The sequence below is a fragment of the Malurus melanocephalus genome, unplaced genomic scaffold, assembly GCF_030028575.1.
Source record: "Malurus melanocephalus ecotype Western Australia unplaced genomic scaffold, MMel_1.1 scaffold_88, whole genome shotgun sequence".
Lineage (NCBI taxonomy): Eukaryota > Metazoa > Chordata > Aves > Passeriformes > Maluridae > Malurus > Malurus melanocephalus.
In genome coordinates this window covers 1214697-1230009 of record NW_026623320.1, presented here as the reverse complement: position 1 = coordinate 1230009, position 15313 = coordinate 1214697, and the positions used below count along the sequence as shown (strand labels likewise).

Here is a 15313-nt window from a genome sequence, read left to right as displayed (position 1 = left end):
CCATTAACTGCATGGTGTCTGGTTGTTTGGCATGGTCAAGGAAAAGTAGTGCAGGTAAMATCTCATTGTTAGCCATCAGTTAGATAGATTAGTTAAATATTGGATAAATACAGTTAGATATCTTTGCTTTCTCACCTTTTCCCTGTTTTTGCYTACACAGAGAATGGGATAATACACTGGTTATGCTAAATGGAATCTATCTATATCTTAAATCTGTTTAATATTAAAGTTTTACTGGTATTCAGAAAAGTTTCTTGAATTAAYAAAGCTCTTTTTAATAATAATTAACTGCATGTTTGCAGCTGTGTTGAAGCTGCTTAATTAGAAAAATGTAAGGAGGAATGCTAAGCATCAATTATTAAAGGATAGAGCTCATTAATTAAATGAATTAATGTGTGATCTTGTCCATTATTTTCCCTTAGTAATATGTTTGTTTTGTGTTGTGTATTAAAAGGCAGTATTAGCTGTTTATGATACTTGAATGAGCTAGCAGACTSAAATGTGAAAGTAATGGCCTTTTAAAAGCTATTTTGTAAAACATTTCATTTAACTAGGAGAAAAGGCGGACTAACATTTATTATACTAAATTAATGAAAAAAAAGATGTACCAATAGCATATCAAATAGCAGAAAAATTATACATACAAGTATCAGAAATTCTGTGCTAGCCTCCATAGAACTTATTTTATCAGAGGTGTTATTATTTAGCTTCATACTCTGTCTTGTAAGTAGCCCTAAGAAAGATCTTGTCCAGTTATTTTAAATAGCATTTTAATGATCTGACATCTTGAATAACATTTACATGTCTGTATTTCTTCTTAAAAGACAGACGCTTGAAAGTGCAAGATCTGGCTTTAAAAGCTCTAACTTCTTACTAGCATGAAGTATGGGATTATAATAATAATTTTCATTACTTTARTGGAAATGGATTGTGTCAGTTTCTCTCCATATTACTTTTCTATTATTAACTCACTTAAATTATGAATAAACATCCCCTAAGCCTAATTTCTTTAACTTAAAGTAGGGTAATTTTTAATAGCATCTAACCAACAGAAATTAGCTTCAGAGAGCAAAAATTTTATATGGTTTTAGTCTGACCACTTTTCTGTTTTTGTAGGCTAGTAGAACCAGTGTTTCCTTGCAGGAAATATTTTTACAAAAGGAATAGGGTGTTATTATTGCAGCCTACACTCACACAGTCCAGATTTTGTATCAGAAAGTTTACTTTAGAGAGAGAATAGGAAAAGAGMAGAAATCTTCAATGGTTATATGAASCATAATATTAAAGTGATAGAAATAGGCTAATCTTAAGGGAGATTTTTTCTGACAAGGAAAGTTACAGAAAGTGTGACTGATCAGAAGTGATCAGCTTACTCAGCATGGCTTCTCACTTCCCATGCTTTCCTGYATTGATTTGTCTTTAAATATAGACTGAGAAGAGTGTGGATTAGAATGTTCCCACCTCCACATGTGTACTCCCAAAAGATTGGTAGCAAAGGAACAGAAGAAAATCCATAGCAGTTATTGGAAAAGACTGTAAAAAAAGAAAATAGTAGTTGATGCACTCCCTGGCCTTTACAGGAGAGAATATATTCCTGCTTGCTATGGATTTAATTTGTTCTTGGATGAAAAAAAAAATGAAGAGGAATTAAAATAGCTCTAGGGTTTGGTAGAAAATTTAGAGAGAGATTATCAAAACAAACCCTCTATCTGTTAAAAGTCCAAACAATACCCCTCTGGGCAAGAATGAAAGTTCCCCCTTATCTTCCCCCGCCCTGTCTGGGGGTGGTAGGGTGTAAAAGAGCCCAGAAATTGTAAATACTGGGACTCTGAGGATTSCATGGAATCTAAATCAGGATAGTGAAACCTAACCATAAAATCCAGTAATAAAGCTTATGTTAAACAGAAACCTAGTTTCCTCTGGAGCAGTCGAACTGCATCTGCCCTGGGAAACAAGTGGTTTTGGATCTAGTTTGGAGTCTCGGTAACTCTAAAGCAYCTTTACCATTCTAAAGTCCACTCCCCCCCATACCTCCCCTGCTGAAAATGTGTATTATAATAAGGGCTCTCTTGCCATCCCCACGAGTACTGGYTTTAGGACATAAACTGAGTGTGTGGAGAAAAGATTGCTGAGGTAAATGCTGGAGGACTGAATTAAACAAGGAGATCCAGACGTGGGACAGATCCATCTGTCCTGTCCCCGAGAGTGAAATATTCAAGAAGTGGCACCCTAGATATYCTTCCAGAGAGAACAGCCTGTTGCTGAGCTTACACAAGTAAGCAGTGTGGACAAGCAAGGTTTACTGWCATTCCCTAATGTCTTTTTCTAATCTAGGACGAGGCTGTGACCACTGTGATTTTTGATCTCTGTGCATTTTGAGAAGCTTAAAATTACTTTAAAACTGCTGTGCGGGAGCATTGCAAGTTTTTCCTTATGAGAAGGGCTGAATCAGTACCCCTGAGGTGCCAGGATTTCTACTGCTTGTGTAGAGTAGAGTCACTGCCAGCAATGAGGAGGCTCTTAAAGGATAAAGCCAGCTCCAGTAAGTAAGATCAAGATTAAACTACTCATTTTTATCTGCCCTAACTACAACAAAGGAAAGSAAGTGTGAAGGAAGCAAAAATCTGTAGGATGAAGAAGAGATGAGTTTCAATTAAACAAAAAATGCTGTATAATAGCAAGCCAAATCCTCAGCTGGATCACAGCTTGAAATGTTATAACAGTTTTGTAGTATCCAATATGAATATTGATTTTACACTGACTATTGCCTAATTGTTAGATTTATCTTGGTAGAAGTCTGGCTGTGCTCTGAATATGTGTGTTTTAAAGAAAAATACCTTCTTTTGGGTACTAGGGTACTTCAGAAGGATGTCAACGCTCCTTAATTAAGAATTAAATAGGAAAAAAAATTGCCACTGGATGGTGCTGCTCACTATTCTAAGGACTAGATAGGATTGTCTGCTTTAAAAGTTGTTGACACTCAGGATCCTCTTTTCACAGAATACTATTTTTTGAAATAATAGGAATCGTATTTTCAACACTAAATGCAAAAACTGATTTCCAGATGTTCGTTTGCTATTTTCTATGCCTTTTAAATGTAATTTTAAAYTGTATTTTGTTCAGTTTGTGGAAGACTGACAAACACAAATGTTTTGTGTTGCCTTGCATTATTTTGTGGATTGGTCCCTTTCCTTTCTGTTTGAGAGAGGARAGAGAACATCAAAATAGCTTAATTGAATGTTGCTGTTGAGCTTCTACCCTGCCTACGGCAACCAGAGGGGTAGAGAGCCATGAAGTCTTAAAATTTTAACAAGTTGCTAGAACACACATACACTTCTGATGCACACAAACAGGGATGAGAACCACTCAGTTCTTTTTGGGGCCTCAGATGCTGTCTTACTTCAGCAAGAGCAAGGGCAAAAGTGAATGAAAATCATGAAAGTGTAGGGGGCAGGCTTGAAGGGAGATGCGATGACATGATTTAACGAGGAAAAGAATTCAGAGAAGAAAAGTGGAGTGAAAAGGAGAGGAGATGTCAGGGATGAAAGACTCTCCAGAGGAAGAGGAAGCTTTCTGCTAGCTGGAGCAGAAAGTTCCTGGAAAAGATGATGCAAGTACTGTTGTTCATAGTGCATGGCTGTATTTCTGTATGGTTGTCTTATCCTACTATTTAAAGAGGGCTCACAAAGATTCACACAGAGAATGTAAAATTCATTTCCCCCCCCATTTTTGTCATTTGGTCTATGTCATTTCTTTACTAAAAATTMACAGTCTTATCTTTCACAGTGTGAAAACACAAAAAATCTTCTTCCATTTCAGAAGATATTGCAAMTGTAATGAGGGTCTCTCAGTCCTCATAGATAATCCTTTTAGGACACAAAGAATGAYGGTGTACATCAGAACAATGATATCAGAGCACCTGATGTGGATGGAGTCCACAAAGTCTGATGAGACAGATGCTGGAGAACTGGATTGACCCTTGCGAGACTGAAAGCTTGTTCCTAGGCCAGCCTGTTGATAAGCAATGGCTTTGATCATGTCAGCCCACAGTAGCAGTTCAGCTTTTTGGCTTCTAGGTCCTTTGCTGCCTCATGACCAGAAATCTTTACTTAAGTCATATAGAACATGTTTTATATAGCTAAAATATTACAGGAGTGAGTGCCTTGGCACAGAAAAATGATCGGCATCCTGTCTTTCTGCAAGACTTCACTTTCTATTAATGTGACCTGACTCAAGGCCCTGATTTACAGAATATGGGTTAGTTCATTTCTCTGTCTGTCCCATTCCATAACAAGACAAAATCCCCAAATTCATACCAAGTACAAAGACTTGATTTTAAAATTTGACTCTGAGGGGCTATCAAGGTATTAGATATTACTGGCTACTACATTCTGGAGTTTTCTGGAGRTATAGAAAACTAATTTTCTTAACATCAAAACCATTCCAACAGGTGAGTCTGGAAAACAAGGTCTTGTGGCTGTAGTGATATAGGTATGGCAGACTTCTGTCTTTTGTATTATTCTGATAGAAATATTGACTAGGTATGATGTTATACCCTTTTATCCCTTTTTACCTCAATATTATGAGGTGGGAGGTTATTTCAAAATAAGGCTCAACTCAGCAGCCATTTCAATTCTCATCATACAGGATTAAACCCTCTTCTGGATCCTCTGGCCATCATCTGTACAAATTATATTTCCTTTGTTCTACATTCTTCAGTTTTGCTTTTCCCTCAAGTTTCCAAGGCATGAAAATAAAAGGTTTTCAATAGTTTGTTTCATCTCATGCATTAAGGATATGTTTGTCTTTGCATCTTTCAAGGGCCAGTTTGATCCAGTTAATTCAGTGTTCCATATCAGCATGAAGTTTTAGTCCATTCAGTTTTCTCTCTAAACAGCAAGCAGTGATATTGCTGAGGGGGGAAATCTCACAGACACTGAAAAGATTGTAAATTTTGAACATTGTTCATTCAAAGCCTTTGACAGAGCTATGGAATAACAAACATCTCYGCAGAATCTAGAATCAGCTTATAAAGTTTCTATATAGAAGAGGGAAATGAATTAATCAGGTAATTCATTCACAGAAAAGAATTTGATGTTAAGTCTCTCTCTGAATGTCTCTCTCTCTGTTTCTCTCTCTGCATTGTGTATTGCGYATAGAAAGAACTCATGCCAGCTTATGCAGTTACTTAATCACAGAATTTCAGAGCTGTCTATCCTGGACAGGAGGCATAAGATATCCCTACTTATCCCTACTAATAATTCTGTATTTCTCAATTAACTGGTTCAGTTAAYGTGCTGTTGTGATTTAACCCCAGTCAGCAGCCAGGCCCCAGGAAGCTGCTCATTCTTTGCCCTGCCAGAGGGACCAGAGAGAAAAATCAGAAGGATAAAAGCTAGAAAACTCRTGAGTTGAGATAAAGACAGTTTAATAAGGAAAGTAAAAGCTGCACATACAAGTGAAGAAAAACAAGGATTGACTTCACTTCTTCCCATGGGCAGGCAGGTTTTCAGCCRTCTCCAGGACAGCAGGGCCCTTAGTGACTTGGGAAGACAAATGCCATCGCTCCAAATGTCCCCYTCCTCCTCCTTTATATACTGACATGATGTCATATGGTCTGGAATATCCCTTTGRTCAGTTGGGGTCAGCTATCCCAGCTCRCAATGTCCCATATGTMCAACTCCTGCTTGCCAGCGTGGCAGTAGGAAAAGCAGRAAAGGCCTKGGCTCTGTGTAAGCTYTGCTCAGCAATAACAAAAACATTTCTATGTTTTCAACCCTGTGTTCAGCACAAATCCAAAACACAGCCCCACACCATCCACTATGAAGAAAATTAACTCTACCCTAGCAAAACCACATGTATCATAGGGATAAAAATGAACTAATACAGGCATTGTCTTGGACACCACATAGTATTACTTTCAATCCCTTTCTATTTAAGATAATAATCTTGTATAGTGTTTCTTTTGTGTAACATTGYATTAGGAAGTGACGTACTGTTGTCTTTCATGACTTCCCTTAAAGGAGGGTTATTTATACCAGGACTTCCTCTGCCTGAGACATTGAATCAGAACAAGTAATTTGGTACGTTATCCRAGTGAAAATGGATATTATAACAGAATGTCATAGATGGGTGCTTTTCTACCTTGGGGTTGTGTAGATGTTCAGAAGTTACAAAATTTGCTACTGAATCTAGTGTTTCCATTAAAAAAAAGCCCTTTAGGCTTGGGTATTTGTCTTTAAAAAGAGCTTATTGAATGTATATGGAATATTATTTTCACAGTTATAGGCTTAAACCATTTATTATGCAAAGAATGAATAAGAATGTATGTTAGTGCTAAGATGCAGCTAATCTTCCTAAATCCACAGCTTTTTCCAGTCAGTGCTCTCAACTGGTCTTGGTCACATAGTTCATGCAAATGKCATCCCTATTATACTGAATCATCACTGATTTCTTGTAAAAATGAGTGAACTTTTGGACCAGGATTTTTTTGCCAAGTGAGACATACATATGTACACTCATGCAATTTTGACATATTTTGACTTACAAAAATGAGATTAATGATAAGATTTCCTAAATATTTAACCTAGTGTWAAGTCTTATTTTATGATTCATGTCTGCATGTATATAAAACATATAGACAGTGCCCTAATCTGCAAGTGAAGATATAAATAACTGTTCTTGCTGTCACCAGTTTTTGTGGTGCTTGGGATCCTTGTCACTTTGGGGCCCTTGCTGCACATCATCTCTCAGCAGTTGTGCCCTACATGCTTGCCTCAAGAACTGCCCTAGCCCATCCCGGCACACTGCACTAGTATATCATACTTTCTAAACTATGTCAAGCAGCTCCCTTTTGCCTCATTAAAATCCCTACAGAGTTTACTTGCTACTGCTTAACTAATTCTAAGGTGAGTAATTTTCTGTTATCGTTCATTTTTCACGAGCTCTTGAGACACATTCGCTGTGAGGGTTTCTGTGTGCTGGACACAGTGCCCCATGTCTGAAGAAGCTGCAGAATTGCTTCTGCAGAACTTGTGTAGGGAGCAAACTACAAAAAGGAGGGGAGGAGGGTGTGGGGCTTAAAGCATTTGCTGCCATCACCAGCTGAAGGGGAGGTGTGCTGCTGTGCTTTCACTAACTGGTACCGGTCAGTCTCTTTACTGTAAGTTAACATGTAGAAAATCAAATAAATATGTCTGGCATCACTGGCCTTCTTTTTCTGCTGCTCCAACCTCCTCTGTATCTGACTATACCTTAACTTAGAGTCTGTTGCTTTATATTGTGTCCAAGTTTTACTGTTTGCCAGAAATAAAGCAAATTTCCATAATCTGAGAATTTGATGCCATTCACATTTGAAGAGGATCTACAGCAGGTCAGAATTCAAAGTATTGCAAGGCTTTTTCTGCCCCTTGTTTTCTATCATTAGCTCAACATTTTCAGTGATGTTGCTTGACAGTTAGGAAAAATTACCTAAATTTTTTAGCTAAATTATCATTGTTTTTCTCCAATTTTTATTTTTGATTTCAGCTTCTGGTGCTAGTGTTAGACTTCAGCATTAATTTTCCAAACTGTGGTGTTTTTTATCCATTTATTTTGATCCACTTAAAGTGAATCAAATATGTGTACACACACATATTGACTGAATTTTCATCGGTATCCTGCTAAAACAACTGGAATAGTCCAAGGCAGAGCAGACCACCAAAATTTATAAAGTTAATGACAACAAATTATAAGATAACTCCATAAAGGGATCTGACTGYGGAGTGCATTTTCAGAGATTGTCAGGCTAATACTGCCTTTATTATCCTTACCTTTAGGAAAAACAAACTGTCTTTGGAAGAAACCTCTTCCACTGCTAAGGATGTCTTCATTGAACCCAATAAACCCTTATTAATACATAAAAAGGAATAGATACAAAACATAAAGTCAGAAAAAAGCTATCCTAAAGAAAATTTTACTTCTCTCTCTCCTGGTCCCCTGAGAATAAAGAAATGAACTATAGACTTTKTAAAGTCTAAAAGGGATTTGACTGTTGATTTTATAAGGAAGATCTCAGATATTCTGGAGGWAGGTGAAAAATGCATAACACCCATATGGGGATATAGGCTTGTAGTAACTGCATCTGTGTTGAAATGCAGCAATTCTGCCACTTTATCAAATGTAAGTTAATTTATCAGTAAAACAAGAAGTTTAATCATACAGGCTTGACTGGAGAAAAAATGGATAAGAAATGAATGGAGGCTGCATTTGAAGCTTTATATTAAAATCATTGACACTCATCTTTCAACTGCTCTTTATCACTTATAACAAAGGACTTACGGAAATAAAATGTTTGGCACAATGTATCATTTACCAATACCTTAAAAAGCACATTTTAGAAAGACACATGCCGTGGATTTCAGCTGGAAAAGATATACTCTGAAACAGCACACACGTCAATTGGCTTCTAAATAGTTTCCTTTTTCCTCCTGGAGCACCATACAAGATTTAGTGTTTGGAATTCCATATGATTTTATAATGACGCTGTTGCAGTCTACCAAATGATTTGATAAACTCACTGCAAAAGTTCGAAAACACTTTCAGACAGATAAAGAAATTGAAATCTAGGGAAGGTCTAGGCTTTCTRAATCCAATTTGCATTATCATTCTGTAACTGCATATTGTTAATTCATATCAAGCACGAAGACTTGTGGCATAAATTATTTGGGTTGCTTTAATCTCTTACTTTAAAATGAAACTCCTGAATTAAGAATATGGAAGCTATCAGAATTAGCATTCAGCACATTGTGTTTATCACACAGCAGGCAATCATGAGACAAGCTTTCTACAGAGAATTRTGAGACAAAATTGCTATAGTAGCCTTTCTAGTCTTTGCTTATTCTGAATTGACCCTATGATTTTGCTATTAACACATGTATGTTGTTGATGCTGTTTTTAAGAGCCTTCACTGTTGCAGCTTTGGGTATTTTCATTTCTTATATTAAATTTTGTAAATATCCATTCCCTTTTTAAAAAAATTTCTTCATCTCTTAGCTTTGTAATGTCCTGTATCAGTGAGCTCTGCTACTAAATCCTGCTTTGTAAAGATTGAAATCTAGACTGCATAGTTTTCAGCARCAGTTTGCACTGACATAACTGTCCCTTTGAAAAAGGCAAGAGGACTGTCCTTGCTGTTACAGTAAGTCAGCGCTGGTAGGTATTCTTCAGACAAAAATAAAGGTGGTATTAGTGGTGAAGAGGCTCTTTCTGCAAAGTGTTTTTAAGGTTTGAAGTTGGATGGGAGGGTGGGGAGCTCTAGCATGCAAATGGTGAACTAAAATCTTTGTATCTTACTCCTCACCTGTTCTGTCTTTCTCATCTTCATGGTCATTGCACAAGGGTATGCACTTTCTCATGCATGAGAAGGATCAAATGAATACAGGTGATTTCTCGCTTAACCTTAAAAATGTCTTTAGATTCACAAATCCACGAAAGCTCTCAGCTTTCCTGGGATTAAATATCTGTCTTAATTTATTTCCGAGCTCTTTCTCTTCTCTACCTGACCCGTTCTTTATGGATACACTCCAAGATTCATCCTGAAAAGATAATTATCCTCCTGCCAGGCTTCAAAAAGATTTGGTCATCTGTACTACTTTTTCAAAAGAATAAGAATGGAATTTTACTTGATATAATGCCCTCCAAGTATGTATTAGATGAAACTGTGGTTCAAAGAACATCACAATTTGTAACCTGCATCTCCTAACTTCTATGTTTCTAAGCTTTTAAAAATACCTTTGCAAATATGTTATTTGTTTGGGGTTTATTTTCTGTGAAAAGAAAATTTTTAAAGAGTGTAATCTGTTCTTTCCTAAAGCTCCCCAAATCTCAAGTTTTGAATATTTACATGGCTCAGAGCAAGTGTGCTATGTGTTGCATGTCACACATAAGTGTRCTTTCTAGGCTTTATGTTACTTTATAATTTTCACTTGATAGTTGACTGGACCTGAGGGTTGCACATTTGCTAAGTTTTTTGTAATAAAGCTTTGCGCCTGAATTGTTCTTTATCCAGGATATATTTTTTATTCTTCAGGATATATTTTTGTATGTCTTTTTTGAAAAACCACCAGAATGAAGGAACTGACATATGGCTTATTTTGTACAGTTTTTTTCCCTTCATCTTTCTGCATAAATTAAWGCCAACTTCACCCATAGGTGACAGCAAACTCTTGGAAACTGAAAATGCGTTCAACCTAATGTAAGCAATTAAGTATACAACAGTACAGCAAAAATGCTTGTGTGGAAATGCGCAAAAAATCTGTAGCTAAACAAATCTCAGAAAAACCATGATATCTTTCTGAGAACTGTAAAAGAGCTATCTAACATGGGTGGGGATTGGATGAGGAGAAAACCTTCAGTTTGRGGACAGCTGAGAATTTCCCAGTAGCTTGAGCCTGAAATTTACTCTGCTCTGGTAAGAAGTTGATCCCCTTCCCTCATGGACAGCTCCTCTTGGCATCTTTTATTGGAGAGAGCTGTTAGGTCTAATTGCTGTACCWGATTGTCAGACAGAAGAGCTATCAAGCGTTATCAAATACTCCCTACCTTTGCAGAATCAGAAGGGTCATATGTGTGTTTACATGTCAATGCTCTGAAACTGGAAATCAAAAATGTGTGTTATCATACACATTTCTGCAGGAGCTGGTGGGAGCTGCAGTCTGTGCTCTGAACAAGTAGGTCATTAGGGTGTAAAAACCTTGGTCTGATCTCCTGCTTTGTGACCACACACAGGTTATTCTTCAGTGTATTTTTACAGAAAATATAATGACAGAGCTAATTCTTTTGACTCTTGAGTTAGTRATTATATATTTATTTTTCTTGTAGTTTGGTAAATTGCATAGTTTTTATCATTTCTGTTAGAACTTTACTATCAAGGAGTAAAAACAAAGCCAAATCTTTCCCTTTTTGCTTTTTCTTTACAAATAGACAGGAGGAGTTAAGATACTCACATCCTATTGTTTATTATTGGCAAAATATTTCTTATGAAACTAGCAGCAAATGAAATATTTCTAGACTGTTTTATTTCTTTCTCAACAATTCTAACTCGTGGAATAATATTTGAACACATTGATAGTAAAAGCTAGTAATTAAATTCCAACTTTCATAGTGTGATTTTYGTTAATTACATGCTTACTTTAACCAACTTATTTTATAAAATCTGTGATCTTCCAGACACAGAGAATTAAATAACTATGGATGAGTTCCTGGGAAAAAAAAAGCACAGCTTGCTGAACAAGCCCCTGTAAAGAATGAGGTGGATCACCTCCTGGGCATACATCTTCTTTCCATGGGCTGTGAAGGGAAGCCAATGGGATCAGGYGCTTTGATCCTTAAGTTAGGGAAGAAGAATTGCTTTCTTTCTYGGGTCACCTGCTGGCAAATGTAAGAAACTGGTGCTGAAGCCCTTCTCTATCTGGAGATTAGAGCTGAGACTTCCTAGCAGGGTTTACACAGGCATGGCTTTAATCGTTTTTTTGTTTTGTTTTATTTGAGTTTTGTTTTGTATGTGTGCTTTGTTATTAAAAGAAAACAGTTTTTGCATGTTTTTAATAGCAAAGTAACTAACCATCCTTTGGTCAGAAAAAATACCTCCAGTGGACCAATAAAAGAAYAGTTTATGTGAGTTTTTATCCTTTCCCCCTCTCCTTTTTAATTGTAAGGAGATGCTTAGAGGAGTCTCTGGTCAATTCTTACCCTCTGTTGCAGATTGTTCACAGGACCCTTGCAGCGATGCTGGGAGCTTTGGCAGCTTTAGCAGCCTTAGCTATTGTTGGGGAGGTAAGTTATCAAACTTGAAGCACTCACTTTGTTTCGGCTGTGGTGTCAGGTATTATAAGTTTCCATATTTGCCTTGTAATTGAGTGCATGACAAAACAGTGTTTTTTAAGAAAGAGAGATGGTAGGACAGAAACTGGGGTGGAAAAACAGATTATGGTTACAGGACTAATGTATACACAAGGGGAGTCCAAAAAAGTCAGTGATGCTTTTTTGTTCTGATTTGGAGGAAGCTGACTACAATAATTTTCAGCTTAATCCAAAGTTGGTTTAACACTGTTATKTTCAGTAATGTTAGGCTACCAAGAAAACCTAAATGGAAATACATTGCTTTATGCTACCCTAAATAATTACATCTCATGCTTGCATGTTCCAGCCCTTCTGTTTCGCCCACTGCTTGCTCTTAGTTAAAATATAGTGAAACCTCAGACTGGTTTTCTTGGTTGTTCTCATAAGCACATCATTACTATGTTCCCTTAAATCCCCCCCAGTTTGTTCACAGGTGAAGTGGTTTGCTTTTGTTCTCTTACCAAAAAGGAAACAGGAGTGTACAATGTAATTTGTTTATCTTTTATTTCTGTAATGCTATGTAAGGAACAACCAGACCAACCAATAGCTTGATAATGACGCGCTTAAGATGCCAGCAGTAGTTTGAATTAGTAATAATAATAATAGTAGTAATGGCAATAATAAAGAGTCCTTTTTCTGTAGCTTGTAGGAACGCTTATTAATTTCCATCACAGCTTATTTAAATGGTTCATCAATTAAGTGAAGTTTATAAGTCATAGCTAATCACAAATTAGGTGTTTTGTGGCATTCACTAGTAATTGCATTTTTTGATTGCAGAGGCCAAGTATGGTCAGAGTGGTGGAGTGGATTGACTATGAGACACTGGCCTTATTGTTTGGAATGGTAACTAAAACATATCTTTTGCTCTAAATGTGCCAAAATAATCCCATACAACACAGAGGTGTTTTCCTTTTAAAACATTTTGTTATTATACTTTACTCAGACAACTTATGATGCAAATTTGTGTCTTAGGGAATTTGCCAAAAAAGATGACGATCAGATATCTGAAAGAGTCTTTTGAAATGTTAATCCTTTTCTATTTTTTTTTTTAAATCTGTGAAATCACATTGATAACATCCTAAAAATATCCTTGGGGTTTATAAATTGAAAGACCTGTTTAAGGGCCAAGTATTATCACTCTCATTTATCTTTTTAATTTTGTTTATTCAAAACCTTCCTCAAACAGACTCTACTGGAAAAGTGGTTTCCTTTGTCTTACTTCTACTGTCTGAAGCTACAAAAAAGCAAGTCAGATATGGAGAAGTAATATCTGATGAGATTATAATTATGTATTATTTTAATCACTTTGCCCAGAGCTGTTTGTGATAACAAATATTGTTCAAGTGCTATTAGACTCTAACACAAAATATACAAAATACAGAGACAAAATTAAAATTMTCTGTTTTCATTCTGAGCTCTTCTTATTTCCAGATGCTTGTCCCTGCTCTCTGCCTTCCCCACAGAAAAAGAAAGCAAAAAAATTTCTGTTGGGACAGAGACAGAAGGACAGGCAACTTCTCAGATGTGGGAAAATGCAAGCAATTCTTGAAGCCACTGTCATCTGTGCTCTATAGAGCATTACTGCAGAAAGCAAACACACTGTTTTTTCTTGATTAATGGTATAAGGGAGATGCATTGAGTACTTAATATATGATGCCCTCTTAGTCACTGCAAATATAATTCAACCCGACTGGTATGACATTTACAGACTGCTTATGCTGAGAAGTATATTTCACCACATGATGCATTAACTAGAGATATCTGGCAGTTGCAGTGGATATTCTAATATAAGGGTGGTTAGATTCTCAGASCTGTGTCAGATAAGAAGTCCATTTGTCAGAATCACAAACCACTGTGCTTTAGTTTTGACTAATTCAATTGCTGATATATATCAGTTTCAACTCACTATAATATCAGTTCCAACTTACAATATTTTTCTTCATCTTTTGGTAGATGATTTTGGTGGCCATATTTTCAGAGACTGGATTCTTTGACTACTGTGCAGTAAAGGTAAGTTTGTTTGTACTTATAATTATTTCTAGTTTTATCAAGTTAATATTTATTCAAATCTGTCACACCGAACACTCTCTTTAAAGAACCTTTCTTAGSTCAATGTATGCCCATAACATTAGAAATTACAGTGGTCAACTTGTAATACTGGAAAAATGCTTTGTAGGTGAAAGGAAGCCCTTAATGCAATTCTGTTTCTATGGGAGAAAGTTAAAGGTCCCCAGTAGGGTACACAATCACTTGGACAGTATTAAGCTGAGTATTTCACTGACTTCCCCAGGACTGCAGTTCTGTTGTAGCTGGAATCTCTATTTATGCCTGGCAGTGGGAGAGAGGAAATGTGGGAACTGTCATTAGCTTTATGATCACGCTTGAAAAGCATCCACAGAACTTTCCACAGCAGCAGAACAAAAGATTACRTGAAAAGTGTAATTCATACAATCATAACCATAGAATTATGGAATGGTTTGGTTTGGAAGAAAATAATCTTGTTCCAACACCCCTGCCACGGGCAAGGGCACCTTTCACTAGACCAGGTTGCTTAAAACCCCATCCAGCCTGGCCTTGAACACTTCCAGGGATGGAGCATCCACTTCTCTTGGGAACCAGTTCCTGACGCATCACCCTCACAGTAAAGGATTTCTCCCTTATATCTTACCTAAAYCTACTCTCTCAGTTTAAAGCCATCCCCCCTTATCCTATCAATACATATCCTTGCCGAAAGCACCCCCTACCCTGCCCCCAGCTCTATCAGCCCCTCTTTAGGTACTGAAAAGTGCTGTAAGATCCGGAGTCTTTTCGATAATCCAGGGATCAATAACCCAGATCTCTTTCAGMCTGTTCTCATAGCTTGTGGACGGGATGGGAGGTCTGAACAATGTTAAGCCACTTGGGCATGCAGGCAGAAGATGGGGAGTCAGCCCTTCTCCTGCCTCAGACCCCCTTAATGACTGKCAGCAGAATGAGAAGTTTCTGCAGGCTTGTTTCTTCATTTGCATGACAGGAGTATTTCCCACTTCCATGAAATATTTTCTTGCCAAATTATTTAATATTGAAGAGGGTCTTGGAGTAATGGCAAAGGAATAGTAAATGCTCTGAGCTTGCTATTGCTTGACTTTGATTAAGTTGCTTTATCATTTTTTCAAATCTAAGCTGCAACAATCTGGTTCCTTAATTTTGCTTCTGTTTGTTTTTCCCAGGCTTATCGGTTCTCTCGAGGCAAAGTGTGGGCCATGATTACTCTTCTGTGCCTYATTGCTGCAATTATTTCTGCATTTTTGGACAACGTTACCACTATGCTGCTCTTTACTCCAGTAACCATAAGGTATTTAATTGTTATGGTTTTGGACTTGGTCTTTTATAGACAGCAATCAGTAGTGCACATGTGTGTAAAATACTTTTTTATTATAATTTAAATGGAAAT

At 36.9% G+C, this 15313-nt stretch overlaps 1 protein-coding gene across 2 annotated transcripts in view; it reads left to right on the top strand.

Moving 5' to 3' along the window:
- Positions 1–15313, top strand: part of OCA2 (OCA2 melanosomal transmembrane protein) — a 181446-nt gene that overhangs the window by 70430 nt on the left and 95703 nt on the right. For both annotated transcript variants that reach the window (XM_057368091.1, XM_057368092.1), the window contains exons 11-14: positions 11743–11814; positions 12658–12723; positions 13834–13890; positions 15090–15214. In XM_057368091.1, coding sequence (XP_057224074.1) covers positions 11743–11814; positions 12658–12723; positions 13834–13890; positions 15090–15214 — 320 coding nt within the window. The remainder of the gene's footprint in view (positions 1–11742; positions 11815–12657; positions 12724–13833; positions 13891–15089; positions 15215–15313) is intronic.